The 24,695-nt window shown below is 43.7% G+C and overlaps 1 protein-coding gene and 1 long non-coding RNA gene across 3 annotated transcripts; one reads left to right on the top strand and one right to left on the bottom strand.

The window, feature by feature from the left end:
- Positions 1-179: 179 nt before the first annotated feature.
- On the bottom strand, positions 180-19,027 carry NUP50 (nucleoporin 50). 2 transcript variants are annotated; one of them, XM_086403240.1, is made up of 8 exons: positions 18,722-19,027; positions 14,973-15,051; positions 12,926-13,009; positions 7,145-7,331; positions 5,221-5,874; positions 2,927-3,008; positions 1,387-1,505; positions 180-557 (listed from the first exon to the last, which is right to left on the bottom strand). In XM_086403240.1, exons 2-8 carry the CDS (start codon positions 15,039-15,041, stop codon positions 355-357), a joined length of 1,398 nt encoding a protein of 465 aa, XP_086259366.1. In that variant the 5' UTR covers positions 15,042-15,051; positions 18,722-19,027; the 3' UTR covers positions 180-354. The 2 variants fall into 2 exon arrangements, with proteins under 2 accessions (XP_086259366.1, XP_086259367.1); XM_086403241.1 differs by lacking the exon at positions 18,722-19,027 and adding an exon at positions 18,024-18,487.
- A 261-nt stretch (positions 19,028-19,288) lies between these two features.
- On the top strand, positions 19,289-20,795 carry LOC147373240 (uncharacterized). The gene is made up of 2 exons (XR_015164633.1): positions 19,289-19,692; positions 20,440-20,795. It is a non-coding gene; the product is annotated as an uncharacterized LOC147373240 (long non-coding RNA).
- The last annotated feature ends 3,900 nt before the right edge of the window (positions 20,796-24,695 follow it).

The following is a 24,695-nucleotide window of genomic DNA, read 5'->3' as shown; positions in this document are numbered from 1 at the left end:
GCAGCAGACCCCAAGCCCTGGATCAGAAAAGCCTTTGGGAAATCTACTCGATACCCTGATTTCAGTCCATTAAGAAATCACTTGTGGTTAGTTTAATAAATGAATGTTAAAAATCTTCCAAAATTTTTCTTTCAAATGTATTTTACACATTAGACAGTTCTTAAGAAGGGAGAATGCAGTTTCTTAACACTTAACATCGAAGGTTTTATTGGCCTTTTAATATTAATCTTCCCCACAAAAGTTTTAAGTTATCTCTAAGTCCTAGAACGTCAAAGTAAGAAGAGAAGAAAACTGACTAAGCTCAGGGGCGCCAGGGGAAGCAGCAGCTTGGCAACAACTCTGCAGCGGGCATGCTCAGGCATCCTTCTTCTCCAGCAGAATTTTGTGCAGCTCGTCCGCGTCCTCGCTGGTTTTCACCCGAATCAACATGGTCACGGGGGTGGCGGCGTTCTTCTCATCGACGGGCGGGTTGGGGACGCAGACGATGAGCACATTGTTCTTCCCCATGCGGGTGCAGGGCATGCTGGGCACAATCAGGATGTTGAGCAGTATGTTGCCTGCATCGAACAAAGGGAAATGCATCAAAATATTTCCCATGAAACTACACCTTGAATAGGCTAAACATTAAACAATTATGCAACACGGAGCCACAGGAACGTCACAAAAAGGGCCTGGTTCCCCGACAGACCCCCTGACAGGATGGGGTCCCCGAGAGAGGACCGTGGGGCCTCTGGCAGGACGTGGCCTAGGCCCCACCGAGGAGGCCTTCTCCCCCAAGAGCGGTCAGCTGGGAAACGGCCGTCACAGGGGCCAGCACGCTCACGGGCAAGAGTGAGCACGCTGTGACTGCACCACGGGTCAGCCGAGCCCACGTGAAAGAAAGAGCTTCACGGGAGTCTGTTTCAGGGACACCCCGACCACTTCCCTCCCCTCAGACCCCCGACCCAGGCACTACCCCCTCCTTTCAGAGGACTGTTAATGGTAAAGCTGGAGGGTGGACAACAACGAGTTAATGATTCTTTGCTACATAAAAAGGATCCTTTACAAGGTTAATTCTCCTTGAGAGTTAACTAAACCGTCCAATTTACCTACAGTTTCTTAGTCGTATTTCTCGCACAAAGGAAAATGAAAACACGTTGTCACTTGCTGGCAGCAGCTTTTTAATACATTGAGTTTTTCTTCTGCACTATTACCCCATCATTCAAATAAATCGGTAAGTAATGAGTCAGTATAGGATGAATTTGTCCTGAACAATCTCTTCTATTCCAAAAACCACATCAACATCCTTGAAAACCTTGAAGACTAAAATCAGCAAAGTACAGAGCTTCTATGTACCATGTAATTATGATTATTTTGTGCCACCTGAAGAAAAAGGTACTCACTCACCTAAATTGGTGTCTGCCCGCACTAACAGCTGCGTCTTCTGATTCGCTGTAGGTTTTAAATGCAGAGTGCCCACACCCTTCTCCTTAAATTCATTTTCTTTCTTGTAAAATAGTTTACACCTAAGGAGAAAAACAATGATACGATCACTCAGTGACACGTCACGAAAGCCACACGATTCTCCAACAGCCCCTGCTCATGCTTACGTGGAAGCCAGTTAGTAAATACGGCAGAGGGAGCTTAGAAGAGTCTTTTGTTGACGCAAATCAGGTCTGCACACAAGGCAGGTAAGAGAATCCGCTGAGACAGGCTACAGTCCCTCCTTTTTCTAACCATTACACAGCAGGCCTGACACAATTCTTCACAGTGGTTTCTGAAACCATCCTTTCTCAGGTCAGTCAAAAATCCCCACCAAGCACCTTACAGTTCCCGGATGTACTGGTCCTGAGCTCAAGAGCTGCCCCTGGTGCTTAAAGAACAGGAACATACAGGACAAACGCTCTGCCCCTCAACCTCACCTTTTTCCTATTTCTTATTTTTGAATTTTCTTCAGGACTCTTTCATCTCCGTTGGTCATTATTAAACAAGTCAGAACCACTGCCTGTTCCTTTGATTCACTATGATTAGAAAAAAATCTTGGGTTAGAGTCTCTGGTCCAGTGGTTAGGACTCGCACTTTCACTGCTGGGGCCAGAGTGCAATCCCTGGTCAGGAAATTAAGATCCCACAAGCCTTGAGGAGTGGCAAAACAAAACCCAAAGAAACCTCATTCAAAACAAGCAAAAAATGCCCTAAGTCAGGGTCATTCCCTTACACCATCTGTGTAATTACATTTTAAAACAGGCAAAAGGAATTGGTCTCTTTTTTAAAGTTCTCAAAAATAAACATTTGAAATCGAACAGGATTTGGTGATTTATACTATGAAAACTGCTGACTTACGACGTCTGAAATTTTTGTATTAGAAAAACATATCCAAGGGAAGCTTTAAGGGCACAAATGTTTTTCAGTAAAATCTTTGTTAAAAAGCACTAATTTCATTTCACTGAGAGATAACTAAAAATTTCCCTTCAGCCTTTTTCTGAAAGCAGCAACTCTCATTAAACAAAATCCCCCCAAACGCCAAACCAGCTTGCACCGCTGGGGGAAGACAGAGTAAAGGAAAGCCAAACCTAGAATCACTGACTTAGGTGACTATCTTTGCAGGGAAAGGAGGGGAAGAAAGGAAGGAGAAAAAGGGAGAGAACAATGAGGTAAGAGATGAGGACAAGAAAGGAGTTTCTAAAGCACCTGAAAAGCAGAAAGAGCTAAACTAACATGAAAGAGCAGGCTTCGCCCAGCAGGAAATTTAAAGATCATATTATTTTTAAATAAACAGGCCCAGAATTCTTCCTTGTCCCAATTCTGGGAGCAGGCACAGCCTGACCCCAGGAGGGGTACCTGGTAAACTCTGCAGGGATGATGTTGCCCATGCGCTCCAGCCAGAAGCCTGTTTCCACGTCTCTGAAAATAAATTCATCAAGTGGGTTGCCGTGACTACTACTTACTTTTTGGAGTAAAAAGCATCGTCTTCTTTTACTTCAGTAACTACTACTTTCGGTGGCTCGTCATTCTCTTCTTCATCTCCACCTTTTGTAAAAACACCACCAATACGATTCTGATCAAGAGCCTGAAAATATGATAAAAGAAGTTTGCCCCCCACCCCTCACCTGAACCTAAAAATTACATGTAAGCGGATACAGAAACTGAAAGCACCATCTAACTGTGTGTGGGGGAGTCAAGGTGAGGAGGTACTTGCTGGATTTTTGTAGAAAGTCTTAGAACAAAAGTGTCCGTGCTTGTATGCAGAGTGCAGGCAAAGTTACACAGAAAAAGCCAACACTGACTTACACTCAGGATGCCCACAAGAAGAAAAACCTCAGACAGGCTTCTAGCACAAGAAATTTCACCCCCAAATATTCCTGTCATCATTTCTGCATCATGCCAAAGAAGAACCAAGGAGCACAATGGCCAAAGATGGAGAAAACAAGCATTTTACAGGGCATGTTTGTCAGAGAAATGAGTCCCAAGCCAAGTGTAAGTAACTGAAGCTGTGTCTGCATTGCCACACCTCTGGACATGCTGGTACGGTGGGCGTTCTCTCGGTCTGAGCCCAAAGCACTATCCTTGACCCCAGTGCCCCAATCATAGGGGAGAGTAAGTCCCTGGTGGACACAAATTATGATCCCCTTAAAGAGAAAGCAACTGCATAAAACTCAGTGATGAGTAACTAAGAAAAAGAATTCTGCTGCTCCAACAATTCAGATCACAAGATTTAAATTTTAAGCAGGTGCTCCGGAGTTAGGGCATTTTGTTATTCTAACAAGTTCTCCAAGTCCTTCCATGCACATGATAACCACAGGGTGAGGAATAAGTGCTTTATAGGGGTGCCCTGCTGAGAGGGGAGACTATTCCAATTCAGCATCCCTTCTACAAACAGCAAAGTCCCTGTGACTGGGACACACTCTCTGTTGTCTTATTTAAGACAGACAAAGGGAAGCTCTTTATTCTCTGCTTTGCCCTGGAGGGCTCTTGCCTGAGGATAGCTGAAGGCAGGGCAAAGTAACAGAAGGAAGATTCCCTCCAGGAAGAAAAACATAGTATTTATGGCCCACTGGCAGCTGCAGTTTTCTTTCTCAAAGATCAATATGCTAATACCCGAGGAATGCACTTTTAACTGCTTTTAAGTCTCTATACATACACTACTTGTTTTATGACCACCACGGGGTGAAGAGGGATAATGACACAACCCGTATTTGGAGATGTTCAAGCTGGATTTAGAAAAGGCAAAGGAACCAGAGATCAAATTGCCAAAATCAGTTGGATCACTGAAAAAGCAAGAGAGTTCCAGAAAAACATCAACTTCTGCTCCATTGACTATGCCAAATCCTTTGACCATGTGGATCACAACAAACTGTGAAACATTCTTAAAGAGATGGGAATACTAGACCACTTGACCTTACCTCCTGAGAAATCTGCATGCAGGTCAAGAAGCCAGAGTTAGAACTGGACACGGAAGAAAAGACTGGTCCCAAACTGGGAAAGGAGTATGTCAAGGCTGTATATTGTCACCCTGCTTATCTAACTTCTATGCAGAGTACATCATGAGAAATGCTGGGCTGGAGGAAACACAAGCTGGAATCAGGATTGCCGGGAGAAATATCGATAACCTCAGATATGCAGATGACACCATCCTTATGGCAGAAAGTGAAGAAGAACTAAAGAACCTCTTGATGAAAGTGAAAGAGGAGAGTGAAAAAGTTGGCTTAAAGCTCAACATTCAGAAAACGAACATCATGGCATCCGGTCCCATCACTTCATGGGAAATAGATGGGGAAACAGTGGAAAGAGTGACAGATTTTATTTTCTTGGGCTCCAAAATCACTGTAGATGACGACTGCAGTCATAAGCTATGTGAATTTATAAGCAAATCTCTTAAAACATTTCAGTGAACATCTACGATGAGTTTTCAATAAAATAAATTTTCAAAAAATGTTTAGTTTTTTTTTCTTAATGGAAAGGCATGTGTTTGATGGGTTTTCAAAGTTCCCATGCCAGATGTTTCTATATTATTTTTATATTCGTAATCTTTAAAATAATCCTATAAAATAGGTCTTACTCTATTTTATGAATAAGGAATCAGAGAAGTTAACCAGCTCTGCCCAGGATCACACACATGTCTAGGCGCTGATGGAGTCTGGACGTGAATCCAGACCCATCTCACTCACAAGACAATGCTTTTCCCACTAAGCACAGGCCTCCCATGAACCTAAACAGGCCTCGAGCGCTGAGCTGTGTTTACCTTTGCATTCGTTGCTGCCACTTTCTGCTTGGCTCTCCAATGTTTTAGTGGAAAATGGTGAAGAAACTGGTTTACTCTGGGTAGTATCTTTGCCAAATAAACTGGAGTTTCCAGAAGAAAATGAAAATCCAGTCAAGGGGCCCGAATTTAAGGAGCCCATAACAGAACTCTCAATTTTCTTGCCAAAGTTAAACGAGGCACTTGTGGCTCCTAGTGATGGGTCCTTGCTCTTTTCAGACACAGCTTCCACCTTCTTTTCAGACGTATCCTCCGTTTTGTTGACATGAAACAAAAATGGTGACTCTGGTTGTAATTTTGTTGAACCAAATAGAGAAGGAGGCTGTGCTTCAACTGATATTTTGTTGGCTTCACTTTCAGAATTACTGCTGCCACTGTTCCCGTGTTGCTGTTCGATGCTTGCTAAGTATTTCTCATAGTCTTTAAAGATAGGTGTGAGGTCGCAGAGCGGGTTTGTGTTCACGTGCTTCACGATCCAGTCCCGGACGGAGCAGTTTAAAGCTGCCAGCTGTTTGTGATAGGCGTTCCCGTGGCAAGCAGCACCAGAGGAGGAAGGCTGCTGACTGTCACCGTTAGTTTTAGGAGTTGAAATCTTTTTATCGACCAAGGAGGTAGGGCCATTTATAGCAGTAGATCCTATAGGAAATTACATGTTTAAGAATTTATTCAGAAGCTGATTTAATTAAGCCATTCACATTTTCATACCGCTCTGCCTTCACATTTTCTTTTATCGTATCCCATTTTTGTTACAGTTCAAGATGCGTATATATAGTATTCAAAAACTGCTAAGTCACTTCAGTCGTGTCTTGACTCTGTGTGACCCCATAGACGGCAGCCCGCCAGGCTCCCTCGTCCCTGGGATTTTCCAGGCAGGAACACTGGAGTGGGTTGCCACTGCCTTCTCCAATGCATGAAAGTGAAAAGTGAAAGTGAAGACGCTCAGTCGTGTCCGACCCTTAGCGACCCCAACCCTTAGCGACCCCATGGACTGCAGCCCACCAGGCTCCTCCGTCCATGGGATTTTCCAGGCAAGAGTAATTACAAAAATCAAATCAAACATTTTACATATATGTATGAATGTGTATAAATATATATATATGTATTTTTCACATGCTTGCATTAAACCTGTCATTTTAAAATAATCTTTTCCTTCAAAAGGATGCCCACTTCACCTAAAACTGTCAAAATAGTACAAAACTTAACCCCCAAGGTTGCAGGAACATCTATTAATGTAGTTAAAATCTTAACAGGAAGTGCTTATTTTAATACACTAAACACTCTGCCTAATTTAAATGAAACAGTATACACTCTTAGAATAATTTGCTAAGTATGATCCAATGAATCAGGATCACTTCCAAGAATCAAAGATTTTAACCCACAAGCCCATTCTCTGTCGCTAATTCCAAGATTCTTGAGTAATTTCCTCAAAACAGGATGAGGCAATCAACATATCCTGAGCAAAATAAACCAAGCCTGGGAATGTAGGTGTGTGGCACAGAGGAAATCCTTGGTACATTATAATCAATGAGGTGGAGGGATGGGAGGCCTTCACCTAGGGGCCACTAAGAGCTTCTGTTTCTCTTTTGATCCTTAGGTCAATTCTGAGGTCATATTCATTTCATAGTTGAAGAAGATTTGGAAGCTCAAAGGTTAAGGAACTTTACCAAGGTCACACAGAGCTGGTAACTGGCAGAACAGAACAGAACCCAGACTATTTTGGCCTGTACTCTACTTACTCTGTAATTAGCCAGAAGCTCCCTAATTTTTGTCCCTTTCATCATTACCGTGTTCTTGCTCCTACAGCTGCAGAACCCAGAGAAAAGAAAAAAAAAAAAAACCTTTGCAAAATCAGTTTTTATAGATTATCCTTACACAGGTTAAGACGGGGGAACAAGAGCCTACTCACCGAAGGTGGCCTTGGTCTCAGTTGCTGCCCTCGTGCTGGAGAAGGGAGGGGCACTCGTTACGCTGTTTCCGTTTGACAGTCCTTCCAGAGGCTTCCCTCCAGCACCATTACCAAATCCAGAAAACCCTCCTCCTCCAGAAGATGCAACCAAACCTTTAAAACCTTTAAAGGCCCCTCCACCATCAGACTGAAAAATAAAGAAAGAGCACACATTAGGTAACTCTTTTTGTTTCCAAGCAAGCAAGCAAAAGGCAGTATTCTCTTGGCTAAATAGTACCCACAACCCTTGTGCAACCAGCATTTAAGGAAACTGCCAGCACAAGCAGAGACAGAACACAGATTTTACTCATAATGGTAGCTTTGCCAGCTGAAACTGCCTTCATGTAACAGGAAGGACAGATGGAATCTAGAGTGAAATCATTTTTTAAGATCTATGTATGATATAAAAGGTTAAAAAGACTAATTCAAATAAATTTATGGACTTACCACCAGCTACAGAACTATAAATACAACACATTCTCAACACAACTAAACTCCAAATGAAAGACTTTTCATACACTATTCAAAGACCAAGTGCCTAAAGAAGTTATAGAAACATCAAGTTAGGTTCACTAGAAGCATTTTACCCACTACTTACAATTTCCTACGAACTTCTGGAGCTTTCAAACTGTGTTCAACGTACAGAACGCTGGTGCTTTGGGGGTGCCTGGCCCGCTTCATGACACCTGAAAGCTGCTCTCGGCACTGCGGTCTGCACTGTCTCTACCTCTTCACTGTCACTCGCAGCAACAGCCGGCCCGCCCCTCCCCGAGCCTATCTTCCCAGGCAGCTTGTCCTCGCCACAAGTTCCCGCTCTCAGGCCTCTTCCCAGCAGCCCCCAAGGGAAACTTACCAGAGCTGCATCTCCCAATTCCTGTTGAGTGACCAACCAGTATACCTAGCAGTCTCCTAGAGAACTCCATGTGGAGGTACCACAGGCCCTGAAATACTTTCCTAAAACAAAATCAGTAACTTCCTCATGAAGTCCCTTCCCCCCTATATCTTTTCCATGAAAGAGCTATCAAATACTACTTGGCTCAAGACCTACATCCAACCAGTCACCAGTCTTAAGAATGACATTAGGCCAGAAAATAACTCAGAAGAAAGAAAAATTGAACAAAGCCACCACAGAAATGCAGCTGAGCAGGTTTATTCCAAGGATGCCACCCAGGCTGTTCAAACAAGCCTCTCTTGACTGACAAGAGACGTCCAGATCACCAAGACAGCACTCACGGGTCTGGGATGTATTTGAGGGATGAAGAGCTGTTAAACATGGAGTGATTGCTGAATATGGAGACATGATTTCAGTTCATGAATTATAACTCATATTTTATCTTTTTGAACACAAGAATGAAACATTTTGCTGGGAAACAGCTATAGCAAACCTAGACAGCATATTAAAAAGCAGAGACATTACTTTGCCAACAAAGGTCCATCTAGTCAAAGGTATGGTTTTTCCAGTAATCATGTACAGATGTGAGAGTTGGACCATAAAGAAAGCTGAAAGCCAAAGAATTGATGCTTCTGAACTGTGGTGTTAGAGAAGACTCTTGACAGTCCCTTGAACTGCAAAGAGATAAAACCAGTCAACTGTAAAGGAAATCAATCCTGAATATTCATTAGAAAGACTGATGCTGAAGTTGAAGCTCCAATACTCTGTCCACCTGATGCGAAGACCCTGATGCTGGGAAAGACTGAAGGCAGGAGGAGAAGGGGATGACACGAGATGATTGGATGGCATCATCGACTTAATGGACATGAGTTTGAGCAAGCTGTGAAAGATGCGGAAGGAGAGGGAAGCCTGGTGTGCTGCAGTCCATGGGGTCACAGAGTCGGACGCCACTGAGCAACCCAACAACAGCACACACTAGAAGGACACCAGAATGGGAAGCGCTTCTGTTATTCTCAAAGGTGTTACCCCACCCACACCTCAGTCCTGGGAGGCAGATAAGACTGAGAATAGCTTACATTTTCCTGTCTGATTCCCAACACCCACTTCCCTTGCTTTCCAATTACTATATTCATTTTTCCACTTCATGCTATAACACAACTTGAATTTGTCTACATCTATCTCTTATTCCCCCAACTGGATAAGCTCCCTTTAACATACAGATGTCATTTATTATCTTTTGTATCTCCCATTACTGTGATATTGAATGGTTTGCTTTGGAAATGAACAGAGATCATTCTGTCGTTTTTAAGATTGCATCCAAGTACTGCATTTTGGACTCTCTTGTTGACCATGATGGCTACTCCATTTCTTCTGAGGGATTCCTGCCTGCAGTAGTAGATATAATGGTCATCTGAGTTAAATTCACCCATTCCAGCCCATTTCAGTTCGCTGATTCCTAGAATGATTCAATATCACGGTAATCCAAGTCTATGTCCCAACCAGTAACGCTGAAAAAGCTGAAGTTGAACGGTTCTATGAAGACCTACAAGACCTTTTAGAACTAACACCCAAAACAGATGTCCTTTTCATTATAGGGGACTGGAATGCAAAAGTAGGAAGTCAAGAAACACCTGGAGTAACAGGCAAATTTGGCCTTGGAATACGGAATGAAGCAGGGCAAAGACAAATAGAGTTTTGCCAAGAAAATGCACTGGTCATAACAAACACCCTCTTCCAACAACACAAGAGAAGACTCTATACATGGACATCACCAGATGGTCAACACCAAAATCAGATTGATTATATTCTTTGCAGCCAAAGATGGAGAAGCTCTATACAGTCAGCAAAAACAAGACCAGGAGCTGACTGTGGCTCAGATCATGAACTCCTTATTGCCAAATTCAGACTTAAATTGAAGAAAGTAGGGAAAACCACTAGACCATTCAGGTATGACCTAAATCAAATCCCTTATGATTATACAGTGGAAGTGAGAAATAGATTTAAGGGCCTAGATCTGATAGATAAAGTGCCTGATGAACTATGGAATGAGGTTCGTGACATTGTACAGGAGACAGGGATCAAGACCATCCCCATGGAAAAGACATGCAAAAAAGCAAAATGGCTGTCTGGGGAGGCCTTACAAATAGCTGTGAAAAGAAGAGAAGCGAAAAGCAAAGGAGAAAAGGAAAGATATAAACATCTGAATGCAGAGTTCCAAAGAATAGCAAGGAGAGATAAGAAAGCCTTCTTCAGCGATCAATGCAAAGAAATAGAGGAAAACAACAGAATGGGAAAGACTAGGGATCTCTTCAAGACAACTAGAGATACCAAGGGAACATTTCATGCAAAGATGGGCTCGATAAAGAACAGAAATGGTATGGACCTAACAGAAGCAGAAGATATTAAGAAGAGGTGGCAAGAATACACAGAAGAACTCTACAAAAAAGAGCTTCATGACCCAGATAATCACAATGGTGTGATCACTCACCTAGAGCCAGACATCCTGGAATGTGAAGTCAAGTGGGCCTTAGAAAGCATCACTACGAACAAAGCTAGTGGAGGCGATGGAATTCCAGTTGAGCTATTCCAAATCCTGAAAGATGATGCTGTGAAAGTGCTGCACTCAATATGCCAGCAAATTTGGAAAACTCAGCAGTGGCCACAGGACTGGAAAAGGTCAGTTTTCATTCCAATCCCAAAGAAAGGCAATGCCAAAGAATGCTCAAACTACCGCACAATTGCACTCATCTCACACACATGAGTAAAGTAATGCTCAAAATTCTCTAAGCCAGGCTTCAGCAATATGTGAACCATGAACTTTCTGATGTTCAAGCTGGTTTTAGAAAAGGCAGAGGAACCAAAGATCAAATTGCCAACATCCACTGGATCATGGAAAAAGCAAGAGAGTTCCAGAAAAACATCTATTTCGGCTTTATTGACTATGCCAAAGCCTTTGACTGTGTGGATCACAATCAACTGTGGAAAATTCTGAAAGAGATGGGAATACCAGACCACCTGATCTGCCTCTTGAGAAATTTGTATGCAGGTCAGGAAGCAACAGTTATAACTGGACATGGAACAACAGACTGGTTCCAAATAGGAAAAGGAGTATGTCAAGGCTGTATATTGTCACCCTGCTTATTTAACTTATATGCAGAGTACATCATGAGAAACGCTGGACTGGAAGAAACACAAGCTGGAATCAAGATTGCTGGGAAAAATATCAATAAGCTCAGATATGCAGATGACACCACCCTTATGGCAGAAAGTGAAGAGGAACTCAAAAGCCTCTTGATGAAAGTGAAAGTGGAGAGTGAAAAAGTTGGCTTAAAGCTCAACATTCAGAAAACAAAGATCATGGCATCTGGTCCCATCACTTCATGGGAAATAGATGGGGAAACAGTGGAAACAGTGTCAGACTTTATTTTTCTGGGCTCCAAAATCACTGCAGATGGTGACTGCAGCCATGAAATTAAAAGACGCTTACTCCTTGGAAGGAAAGTTATGACCAACCTAAATAGCATATTCAAAAGCAGAGACGTTACTTTGCCAACAAAGGTTCGTATAGTCAAGGCTATGGTTTTTCCTGTGGTCACGTATGGATGTGAGAGTTGGACTGTGAAGAAAGCTGAGTGCTTAAGAATTGATGCTTTTGAACCGTGGTGTTGGAGAAGACTCTTGAGAGTCCCTTGGACTGCAAGGAGATCCAACCAGTCCATTCTGAAGGAGATCAGCCCTGAGATTTCTTTGGAAGGAATGATGCTAAAGCTGAAACTCCAGTACTTTGGCCACCTCATGCAAAGAGTTGACTCACTGGAAAAGACTCTGATGCTGGGAGGGATTGGGGGCAGGAGAAGGGGACGACAGAGGATGAGATGGCTGGACGGCATCACTGACTCGATGGACATGAGTCTGAGTGAACTCCGGGAGTTGGTGATGGACAGGGAGGCCTGGAGTGCTGCGATTCGTGGGGTCGCAAAGAGTCGGACACGACTGAACGACTGATCTGATCTGATCTAATATCTCCCATGGCCTTTACCAAGCGTATGCACAAGTGAACTAGGCATTTTAAAAAGCCTTTATTAACAACTCAATCAAAAAATGGACAAAATGTCTAAATAGACACTGCCCCAAAGAAGATATACAGATGATCAACAGGCATGTAAAAAAAATGTTCAACAACACTAATTATCACAGAAACGCAAATCAAAACTACAATGAGGTATCACTTCACACAGGTCAGAATGGCTACCATCAAAAAGTCTACAATTAATAAATGCTGGAGAAGACGTGGAGAAAAACGTTCCTTCAACAGAAAAACACTGCTGGCAGGAATGTAAATGGGCACAGCTACTAAAGGAGAAAAGTGTGAATGCTCCTTAAAAAAACAAAACTAGAACTACCATACAATTTAGTGATCCCACTGCTGGGCATTTATCCAGACAAAACTGTAATTCAAAGATACATGCACCCCAAAATTCACCGCAGCACCATCTACAAGGGTCAACACACGGAAGCAGCCTAAACGTCCACTGATGGATGAACAGATAAAGATGAGGATGGTGCTGTGTGTTCTTTCTCACTGACTCTTTGTGACCCCGTGGACTGTAGCCCATCAGGCTCCCCTGTCCATGGAATTCTCCAGGCAAGAATACTGGAGTGGGTTGCCATTTCCTTCTCCAATGATAAACCATTATATATTTTTAAAAGGCATTCTTGATAGATTACATAAAAGATACTTTTTTTTCAAAAAAGCATTTATTGATCTGATTGCTCCCAGAAGTGGAAGTACTCTACAACTCAGAAATAAAATTAGTGTTTAGAACCAGAAGCTGTAAGGAAACACTCACTTCGAATCCAACATTTCTACGCTTTGCTTTCTTTATGGCTCTGTTCTTCAAGACTTCCTCACTGGCCACCGAAAATGTTCCCACCTGCAGGAGTGTACAAATAAAACAGCAATAAAAAAAGGGCAAAAAGAAGGTAAAATGCTGAACTTTTAAAAAGCTAGACCAAGACAAACTGATATATCTCTGGGTTTTAAGTACCGTTAATACTGGTAACACAAATTATGGAAAGTACATTAAACTAAAGTTTATGTCTCTTATCTGTCTTATGAATTTCATTGCTAGTCAGGTGAATCAGAAATGTTTCAGAAACTACAAATCCAGACTTTGAATCACAATTCAGAGAGAGGGGTGCATACATCAACTTTCTAAGAAAACTAAGATCATCCAAACCTTGGCACAAAACTGTTCATAATCAATTCTTCAAATATATTCAAGGACATTACCCAGATGTCAAAGCTAGCATCTTACTACTATAGTTTTCAAAAATTAAGTTCATAATACACATTATTTTACAGAACAGCTCTGCGCATTTGCCCATGATCCAGAAGACCTCTGAGGGACCTGGGACTCTAAGTGACCTGTTGGAAATTTGCTGAAAATCTTTGGCTTTACTTCACCCCTTCTTCTACCTTAGAGAAATGGCATAAAATACTTGCTGTAAAAAGTTCTCTTCTATACTTATTTCAGATAAACTTTGGAATCTCTGAACCCACAGAAGGGATCATCTGACTACACCTGATTCAAATATAATGTCCTTCCACACATGTTTCATTAGAATCTATCCAAATGGAAGTTCTTTCATTTCTGAAATATTTTAATGTCAAAACAAATCATTATGTGGTAGGCCTGGAACGTGACTGTAGCCTAAAACATGGAAAAAACTTAGTTACCAAAGACGTGTTTAAAAAGTACCAAGTCAGTCAGAATTGTTAAAAACACTTCTTCATAAGCCCATACTTGATTTTGGTTTCCCTAAAAATATTGGTACACATATTTGTAAAGGAAAAATATTAGTACTAGAAAATAGATTAAGAAAGAAAGAAAACAGCAGTCTAAGAATTATCTTGGAAACGCTTTTGCAAACTATTTAAAATATTTATGTATATTTTTTAACTTAACACACTTCTTTTAACTTGAAAGGCTAACTTGGTTCAGGCTTGCTCAGTGAACTGGCCTTGGAGTATCAAACTGCTGATGAGGCATTTCAGAAATACAGCTGTGTTTTATTCTTTTTAAGAGAAAAATTAAAAGGTTTCCTCAGGGAAGACCATTTTTGTTAGGAAAGAAACTAGGCCATCTAAATTCTATTCCTGTTAACCCAGCTGGGGGTGGAGAGTGTCTCAGATCTTCAATATGAAATAAAACAGGACTCCCAGACGCAGTACAGTAAGGGAGGCAACTGCAATCTTCTAAAATCTAAAACTGTGAGTATGGCAAACTAAGACACTGGTGGTAAAACACTTTTCAAATTTACTTTATAACTAGATCATTTACTCAGCCTTCAATCTGGACTAAAACCATGGGCTGAGCGTGCTCAACGAAATGCTATATGAAATTCAGGAGGAAGGTGATTCTACAAAGGAGTAGAGTATTGAAGGAATAGTTGCTAATCGAAAAGCACACCCATCAATTTTTATACTAAGCACAGATCATAAGAAACCATATTATTTCCAGTTCAGTTCCATTCAGTCGCTAAGGCGTGTCTGACTCTTTGCGACCCCATGAACCGCAGCACGCCAGGCCTCCCTGTTCATCACCAACTCTTGGAGTCCACCCAAACCCATGTTCACTGAGTCAGTGATGCCATCCAACCATCTCATCCTCTGTCATCCCCTTCTCCTCCTGCCCCCAACCTTTCCCAGCACTGGGCTCTTTTCCAATGAGTCAGCTCTTCACATCAGGTGGCCAAAGTATTGGAGTTTCAGCTTCAATATCAGGATGCTCTTAAAAAGCCCTTTTATTTTTACCAGAGTCTTCATGAGGAATCACAAAACGAATTTAAACTTGGAAGTAGCAGGAAATCATTCTTAGGGAAAGCACTTTTTACCTCTTCTGCTTCATCTTCTTGATCCCAATTCCTATCTGTCAACTCCTTCTCGGCGATTCTTTTGGCCATTTTTTTGAACCTAAAAGTAAAAAGATTAGAAGCAGTAAGCTTTTGTTGTTGTTAAGTCGCTCAGTTGTGTCCAACTCTTTGCAACCTCTTGGACAATAGCCCGCCAGGCTCCTCTGTCCATGGGATTTCCCAGGCAAGAATACAGGAGAGGGTTGCCATTTCCTTCTCTGGTGGATCTCCCCAATCTAGGGATTAAACCCATGTCTCCTGCACTGGCAAGCGGGTTCTTTACCAATGAGCCACCAAGGCAGCCAGTAATAAGTTTGCTTTTCTAAAACATGATTTAACTCTTACAACGAATTTTTAAAATTTACTTTAGCATTAAATGAGATAAAAACATCCCTGATACCAATGGGCACTTCTTTAACGAGAACGGTATAACACTGTTAGGCTCCCGTGTCACAAATCCAACAAAAATTACAGAAGGCAGCGAGGTCTTCTAAGGCACAGTGAAAAACAATAAAACACCTCCATTTGAAAAAAAAAAAGCTAATGAAACACTGATTTTTTAAAAATCAGAAATCTATAGAACTGCATAATAATCAACAAATGCTCAATTAACTTAACTCCATGCAAATTACATTTATACATAGTCTGGCTATAGGCAAGACATTTTTAATATTTAAAATTCTCTTAAGGATATTTAGTAAAGTTTGATCTTAGTTAAGAATGTGAACGAGCTATTATTTTCACTACAAGAGTACAGATGGTCCCTGACTTCAAGGGTTCATCTTGCAAGTTTTCAAGTTTACGATGGTGGGAAAGCAACACTCATTAAGTAGAAACCTTCCTGTAGATTTTGACTTTTTCTCAGGCCAGCAATATGAGGTATGATATTTTCCTGTGATCCTGGGCAGTGGCAACAAGCCACAGCTCCCAGCCAGCTAGCCAAGCCACCACAACCAAGGATACACTTACAACCATTCTGTACCCATATCACTATTCTGGTTTTCATTTTCAGGATAGTATTCAAAAAATTATATGAGATGCTCAACATTACTATAAATCAGTCTTTGTGTCAGTTGACTCTGCCCAACAGTAGGCTGACGTCTGAGCACTTGTAAGGTAGGCTGGGCTATGATCTTCAGTAGGTTTGATGTACTAAATGCATTTTCGACTTACAGTACTTTCAACTTACCATGGGTTTATTGTGACATAATCTCAACATATGCTGAAGAAGATAGTTCAAAATATGATTAACATGACTGTGTTAACATTCTTAGAATTCTTAATTCTTCAAAAACAAGCCATCAGCAGCAGAAACCAACATAACATTGTAAAGCAATTTGCATCCAATTAAAAAATAAATTTAAAACAAAAAAATCCCCCCAAAAGAAAAAGAAGCCATCAGCTCAACTTCTATTCAAGGCATGTTGTTGTTTAGTTGCTAAGTTGTGTCCAATTCCATGTATTCACACCTTAAAATTTCCAGTTTATTTTCTGATCCTAAGATGTATATCTGTTGCTATTAAAACCTGAAACAATCAATGGCGAGCTCCACTGTAAGTGCTGTGCTTGGCTCTTTCCTAACATCAATTAAATGGGCCCAAAAACTCCTTACCTTGCCCAGAGATTTACTGGTTAGCCTGGAACACTAGCAAGGGTTCCTGAAAACCAGCCTAGCCTCCTTCCTAGTCCTTCCCCACTCTTATTTGCCCTCAAGACTACAACCCACCAGAGAAGTTTCTAGAAGCTCATGGTCATTAAGATACAAACTTACACATCACTCACTAGGCACAGAAGATCTGTAAAATAAAATTCAAATGCCAGCATTCCAAAGTCCTCCAAACATAGCAATTTTCAGCTTTTAATAATCTCCTAATAATCTCTGAATTTTTCTTTTACCAAGTGCTTCTGATTACAGAATTAATGGCTTTGAAGTCCCAGATTCTAAAACATAAGTGAGAATTAACATAATTTTGTCATTACTTGCAAATCTTTTTTAATGCCTCCATCCCAAACACTCGGTCAAGTTTTGCTATTAATCTTGTCATCCAGAAAACAAACAAGGTACCCTTCCCCATAAATTCTTAGTAAACTCTAACTGTTCAGAGGCCAGGTCTCTGTGTGGCTTCTTCTGGGCCATTTTCCCATTCAGTAACTAACACCTCCACCAGAGGGCAGAAGAGGGGAGAAACTTAAACAGTCGTTTTTTTGCTAGTAACTTAATAACCTAACTAGTTATTACCAGGCAAAAAGGAGTGGAGCTGAAAGTGCAAAAATTTTATTAAGTGTTAAAATTGTAACACCTAACCCACAGCCACAACTGAAGACAACTGGCAGAGTCAAACAACCTAAGTTAATACAGCCAGTTCACTTCCGATTCCATATTTATCCAATCCCCATTTTTATCAAATCAAAGAATAACCAGAGGGCAGGTACCTTTGTTTCACTCACTCTGGTACCTCAAAACCCGCCCCCCTCCACATGATAGGTGGTCTAGAATCAGAGATCTGGGACACTGCAAAATTGAGAAAAATACTACAAAATGTTAGCATCCAGTTTTGCCGTGTTGTTGTTGAAGACTTTGAAGTTTCATTTTTGTGCCTCAATTTCTTTACTTCACAACAGGGAGGTGCTGTGACATTTATATACAAAAAGCTTAGAAGAGTGGCTGCAACAGAGGAAGGACTCAATATATCTTATCAAAGAGAAAAGCTCTGTCAGAAACAAAGCCTCTAAAATACTTTCCCTCCCTAATTTAAAGGTTGTGGTGTGGAAAAACAAAATTAACTTGAATTATGAATCGGGCTCTAAACAATACGTTACCAAATCCATATTTTATTTCAAAGCATGGTACTTCAGACAATAACATGCTTTGAAAAAGGGAAAAAGTGCCGGTAAAGTACTTAGAACAAAGCCTGGCACCTAGAGTCTTTAAGTGTGAAGATCTAAGAACGTAAAAAAAAAAAAAAAAAAAAATGTGGGCTTCTGGTTTAGAAGGCACCAAATCATGAAATGATTACTGGGTATGAAGCATACCTTGGGATAGGAAAATCGCAAACTTTCGGTAATTGGGGAAACTTTATTCGTGCCCGATACAGGGAATTCTGTGCTCTCTCCACCGCGGGCTGCCCCCGCCCCGGGGTGACTTCAGTCCACGTCGGTCTCCTCTAAGACGGAAACAGACTGGAACAGACTTGACAGCGTGGCCCCCGGAGGGAAAATGGAACTCGGGGCGGCCCCGGAGACGGAGACGCTCGAGGAAAACGGAATCCTCGAACAGTGCTTCTTAACCGAGGGGAGTCAGGTCATCAGGGGCCTGTGGCCGCAGTACAGGAGGAGGGTAGCGGAAGGAGCGGAGAGAGACGAGTGCCAGGAAGAAGCGCGAGGAAGGACACCGAGCCAGGACGGCCCCTTCCCTCTCCGGCTCCCGCCTCCGCCGGGGCCGCAGGCGCCCCGCGCCCGGGCCCAGCCTTCCCCAGGTCGGACACCGCAGCCGCGACAGGCCGGCCCCGCGCCCGGCCTCACAAACACCCGCCGGGCTGCGTGGCGGCTGACACCGCGCCCCACCCTCCTCCGCTCCCTCAAGCGCCGCGTCCCCAGCCGGCGCCCCGCACCGCGCTCCACCCTCCTCGGGCTCCGCGTTTCAGGCCCGGGTCCGGCACCCGGAGCCCGGCTTCCTCCTCTTAGACCCGGCGCCCGCCCCTTCCGTGCCGCCCGGTCAGCCCGCCCCTCACCTCTCCGGTGGCTAAGGTGGCCCTCGCTGGGTTGTGGGCACGGCGAAGCCGGGGTGCGCAGCGAGCAGGTGCGAGGTCGCGGCCGCGGCACTCGGGTCTGAAGCGGCGCGCGATCGTTTCTGGTGTGCTGAGAGCCTCGAAGGATTCGGTGATCGGCAACCCCTGAGTCTCAAACAGCATGTCCTTCCGGGCGGGGGTGTGTCTCGTTTCTCTGCGTTGAGCAGTGAGGGGAGGTAAGCAGTCCGTTCAGCAGGAGACGGCTGAGAGAACAGGGCCCCACACACCTCAGGCCGCCATTTTGTAACTGGAATCGAGCCCTCGCGACCAATTCGAAAAAAAAAAGGGAGGAAAGAAACGCCCACTTCCAGCTACTGCGCAAGCGCGCCGGAGCCTCGGTTGGCAGCACTACCCACGGCGGCGGCCGGGCCTCTCGCAGCGCATGCGCCCAACTGCTTTGGGGAAAAAACCGTTGCCGAAGGCGCATTCCCCGTTTTCCGCATGCGCGCGCGCAAGCGCACGTCTCACGCTCCGGCTCCGGCAGGAAGTCGGCACCGGGGGGCGGGGCTTGTGCGCGTCGGCCGCGTGTGGAACGCTGTACGCGTTGGAGGCGGTCGCGCGGGGTGGCTGCTGGTTGTGGGCGCGGCCGGAGTTCCAGAGGCTCGTGGGACAGCAGAGTCTGTAGGGGAGCGCGGCGGGCGCTCGTGGTGTCCGGGTGGGGTGCTGGAGCTCGGAGAAGGGAGCGATCGTGAGCCCCGGAGGCTTGAATGAACTCGGGTAGCGTCACGTCAGGAGCTCGGTGCCTCAGCCGTGGACTAGAGCTGCCCCGTGGGCCGGCCACGTGCCTGTGACGCGCCGGCCGCGGATGCTTGGAAGGTCTGGGACTCGGGAGCCCAGGTGGGAAGGTCGCGGGCGTTGACGGGAGAAGCGGACTCGTCCTCTGTTCCGTGGCCAGCTTGTATTTCCTTTCCGCGGTGGGTGCCATAGAGGCGAAGTCACTTGCCATTTTGCATCACTAGTCGGTATCAACGAAGATGAAATGAAGTCTCCAACCTCTTTTTTTGAACTGTGGGACGGGTACGAATGTCCAGGGGCAGGATGTGTATTCGTGTGCTTTTGCTTGAGTACTACAGCATAGTATCTCAAGATATCATGAACAGTACTGAAGTGAAAGTCGCTCAGTCGTGTCCAACTCTTTGCGACCCCATGGACGATAGAGTCCATGGAATTATCCAGGCCAGAATACTGGAATGGGTAGCCTTACCCTTCTCCAGGGATCTTCCCAAGCCAGGGATCGAACCCAGGTCTCCTGCATTGCTGGCGGATTCTTTACCAGCTGAGCCACAAGGGAAGCCCAAGAATACTGGAGTGGGTAGTCTATCCCTTCTCCAGCGGATCTTCCCGACCCAGGAATCGAAATGGGTCCCCTGCATTGCAGGCGGATTCTTTACCAATAGACCCCATAGACGACAGCGCACCAGGCTCCTCCGTCCCTGGGATTCTCCTGGCAAGAATACTGGAGTGGGTTGCCATTACCTTCTCCAAAACAGAGCTATGAGAGAATGAATAAAGCTGTACAAAGCAATTTAAACGCTCCTTGCCTTACAGTTAATAGGTCGCTATGGGAATTAGATCCATTACTAATTAGCAAAAATTGCTTCAGAAAAGGAACGTTCTTAGAACAATGGTTCTTAACCTTTTTTTTTTTTTTTTCCCTCCAGGCAGGGTTTATGATTTACTTGTGTGAAATACCGGCTTCCTTGGCAGCTCAGCTGCTAAAGAATCTGCCTGCAATGAGGGAGACCACAGTTGGATTCGCGGGCCGGGAAGATCCCCTAGAGAAGGGATAGGCTACCCACTCCACTATTCTTGTCCTTTCCTGGTGACTCAGCTGGTAAAGAATCTGCCTGCAATGCGGGAGACCAGGCTTTTATCCCTGTGTTGGGAACATCCCCTGGAGAAGGGAAAGGCTACCCACTCCAGTATTCTGGCCTGTAGAATTCCAGGGGAATTACAGAGAGTTGGACACGAAATGTGTGAAATGAAAATATCTCCTGCGTTATTAATAAACAAGAAATGTAAGAAACAAAGTGAATGAGGAAACAGGATTGGTTCCAGATAGCTGAGGTGCATATGAAAGGAGTAAATTCAGTGATACCTGGTCTTTGATGTTCAGACTGCCTGCTCCTTTTGTTGCAAACTTGTGTATAGCCTGACTTTCCCTCCTGCTTCTTTGGAGCAGTTGTCTCAGAGCTACTGAGATGCTGTCTCCTGGGCTGGGAGTCCAAAACATTGCCACAAAATAAAATAACTCTGCTTTCAGGATGTGGCTATATATTTTAGTCCACACTTGAAAGTGCAAAGAAAGTTTGCATACAGTCATGCAGAATCAGAAGAGTGGGGACGTTCTTGGTGGCCAGTGAGGAAGTCTTGAAGAATAGAGCCGTGACGAAAGCGAAGCTGTAGAAATGTTGGGTTTGAATTGAAGTGTTTTCTTACAGTTTCTGGTACTAAACACTAATATGATTTCTGAGTTGTAGAGTATTTCCACCCCTGGGAGCAATCAGATCAATAAATGCTTTTTAAAAAAATTGTCCTTTTATGTAATCTATCAAGAATGCTTTGTAAGTGTGTGTATAGTTCCCTGTGCTCTACAGGAAGTCCTTGGTTGGTTATCTCTTCTGTATAGTAGTGCTGTGTATATGTGAATCACAAACTCCTAATTTGTGTCCCCCGCCCCACATTTCCCCTTCCTAACCCGTAAGTTTGTTTCCTATGTCTGTGAATCTATTTCTGTTTTGTAAGAAGTCCATTGTATCATTTTTTAGATTCCATACATAAGCACTATCATATTCGTCTTTGGCTGGCTGGCCTCAGTATGATAATCTCTAGGTCCACCGTGTTGCTGCACATGGCATCATTTCGTCCCTTTTTATGGCTGAGTAATATTCCGTGGTGTGTGTGTGTACACCACATCTTTATCCATGTCTTCCCAGTGGCTCAGCAGTAACGAATCCACCTGCAGTGCTGGAGTTGTAGACTCTATCCCTGGGTCGGAAAGATCGCCTAGAGAAGGAAATGGCAACTCACTCCAGTATACTTGTCTGCAAAAATCCGATGAACAGAGGAGCCTGGCAGGCTACAGTCCATAAGGTTACAAAGAGTTGGACATTGAGCATGCAAGAATATCATCATGTAGGGAACCAATTTGCATATAATTTCAGGATGTTTATGAACCGTCCCTAAAAGCCTATTCATGGACTGGTGTGTAAAGACTGCTTATCTAGATACAAGGATTACACGTTCAGTTCAGTTGCTCAGTCATGTCCGACCCTGTGACGCCATGGACTGCAGCACACCAGGCCTCCCTGTCCATCACCAGCTACCAAAGTTTACTCAAACTTATGTCCATTGAGTTGATGATGCCATCCAACCATCTCATCCTCTGTCATCCCCTTCTCCACCCGCCTTCAATCTTTCCCAGCATCAGGGTCTTTTCCTGAGTCAGTTCTTCACATCAGGTGGCCAAAGTATTGGAGTTTCAGCTTCAGCCTCAGTCCTTCCCATGAATATTCAGGATTGATTTCCTTTAGGATGAACTGGTTGGCTCTCCTTGCTGTCCAAGGGACTCTCAAGAGTCTTCAACACCACAGTTCAAAAGCATCAGTTCCTTGGTGTTCAGCCTTCTTTATAGTCCAACTCTCACATCCATACATGACTACTGGAAAAATGGTAGCTTTGACTAGACAGACCTTTGTTGGCAAAGAAATGTCTCTGCTTTTTAATATGCTGTCTAGGTTGGTCATAACTTTTCTTGCAAGGAGCAAGCGTCTTAATTTCATGGCTACAGTCACCATCTGCAGTGATTTTGGAGCCCAAAACAACAAAGTCTCACTGTTTCCACTGTTTCCCCATCTATTTGCCATGAAGTGATGTGGTGTTGGAGAAGATTCTTGAGAGTCCCTTGGACTGCAAGGAGATCCAACCAGTCTATTCTGAAGGAGATCAGCCCTGGGATTTCTTTGGAGGGAATGATGCTGAAGCTGAAACTCCAGTACTTTGGCCACTTCATGCGAAGAGTCGACTCATTGGAAAAGACTCTGATGCTGGGAGGGATTGGGGGCAGGAGGAGAAGGGGACGACAGAGGATGAGATGGCTGGATGGCATCACTGACTCAATGGACGTGAGTCTGAGTGAACTCCAGGAGTTTGTGATGGACAGGGAGGCCTGGCGTGCTGTGATTCATGGAGTTGCAAAGAGTCGGACACGACTGTGCGACTGAACTGAACTGAACTGAACTGAACTAATGACCACATGTCATGATCTTAGTTTTCTGAATGTTGAGTTTTAAGCCAACTTTTTCAGTCTCCTCTTTCACTTTCACCAAGAGGTTCTTCAGTTCTTCACTTTCTGCCATAAGGGTGGTGTCATCTGCATATCTGAGGTTATTGATATTTCTCCTGGCAGTCTTGATTCCAGCTTGTGCTTCATCCAGTCCAGCATTTCTCATGATGTACTCTGCGTGTACGTTAAAGAAGAAGGGTAACAATATACAGCCTTGATGTACTCCTTTCCCTATTTGGAACCAGTCTGTTATTCCATGTCCAGTTCTAACTGTTGCTTCCTGACCTGCATACATTTCTCAAGAGGCAGGTCAGGTGGTCTGGTATTCCCATCTCTTGAAAAATTGTCCAAAGTTTGTTGTGATCCACACAGTCAAAGGCTTTGGCATAGTCCGTAAAGCAGAAGTAAATGTTTTTATGGAACTCTTGCTTTTTCAATGATCCAGTGGATTTTGGCAAGTTGATCTCTGCTTCCTCTGCCTTTTCTAAATCCAGCTTGAACATCTGAAATTTCATAGTTCACATACTGTTGAAGCCTGGCTTGGAGAATTTTGAACATTACTTTGCTAGCATGTGCAATTGTGTGGTAGTTTGAACATTCTTTGGCATCACCTTTCTTTGGGATTGGAATGAAAACTGACCTTTTCCAGTCCTGTGGCCACTGCTGAGTTTTCCAAATTTGCTGGCATGTTGAGGGCAGCACTTTCATAGCATCATCTTTTAGGATTTGAAGGAGCACAGCTGGAATCCCATCACCTCCACTAGCTTTGCTCGTAGTGGTGCTTCCTAACACCCACTTGACTTCACACTCCAGGCTATCTGGTTCTACATGAGTGATCACACCACCATGGTTATCCAGGCCATTAAAATCTTTTTTTGTATAGTTCTGTGTATTCTTGCCACTTCTTCTTAATGTCTTCTGCTTCTATTAAGTCCATACTATTTCTGTCCTTTATTGTGCCCATCTTTGCATGAAATGTTCTCTTGGATCTCTTATTTTCTTGAAGAGATCTCTAGTCTTTCCCATTCCATTCAGTTCAGTTGCTCAGTCACGTCTGACTCTTCGCTACCCCATAGACCACAGCACTCCAGGCACTCAAGTCCATGGAGTCAGTGATGCCATCCAACCGTCTCATCCTCTGTCATCCCCTTCTCCTCCCGCCTTCAATCTTTCCCAGCATCAGGGTCTTTTCCAATGAGTCAACTCTTCGCATCAGGTAGCCAAAGTATTGGAGTTTCAGCTTCAACATCAATCCTTCCAATGAACACTCAGGACTGATCTTTAGGATGGACTGGTTGGACCTCCTTGCAGTCTAAGGGACTCTCAAGAGTCTTCTCCAACAGCACAGTTCAAAAGCATCAATTCTTCAGTGCTCAGCTTTCTTTATAGTCCAAATCTCACATCCATACATGACCACTGGAAAAACCATAGCCTTAACTAGAAGTACCTTTGTTGGCAAAGTAATGTCTCTGCTTTTTAATACGCTGTCTAGGTTGGTCATAACTTTCCTTCCAAGGAGCAAGCATCTTCTAATTTCATGGCTGCAGTCACCATCTACAGTGAGTTTGGAGCCCCCAAAAATAAAGTCAGCCACAGTTTCCACTGTTTCCCCATCTATTTGCCATGAAGTGA

This window comes from Bos grunniens, chromosome 5 (genome assembly GCF_055505025.1).
Source record: "Bos grunniens cultivar Pamir isolate PY7600 chromosome 5, Bosgru_T2T1.0, whole genome shotgun sequence".
NCBI classification, from domain to species: Eukaryota; Metazoa; Chordata; class Mammalia; order Artiodactyla; family Bovidae; genus Bos; species Bos grunniens.
Note: the sequence above shows the minus strand (reverse complement) of the source record. Positions and strands in the feature narration are given on the sequence as shown.

Excerpts from the sequence above, each read along its gene's own strand:
- NUP50 (XM_086403240.1), bottom strand. The coding sequence starts at position 15,041 with ATGGCCAAAAGAATCGCCGAGAAGGAGTTGACAGATAGGAATTGGGAT. Across the intron at positions 7,332-12,925 it reads GTAGAAATGTTGGATTCGAA|TCTGATGGTGGAGGGGCCTT; the intron begins GTGAGTGTTTCC and ends TTTATTTTTCAG. Across the intron at positions 1,506-2,926 it reads GATGCTTTTTACTCCAAAAA|GTGTAAACTATTTTACAAGA; the intron begins GTAAGTAGTAGT and ends TTTTCTCCTTAG.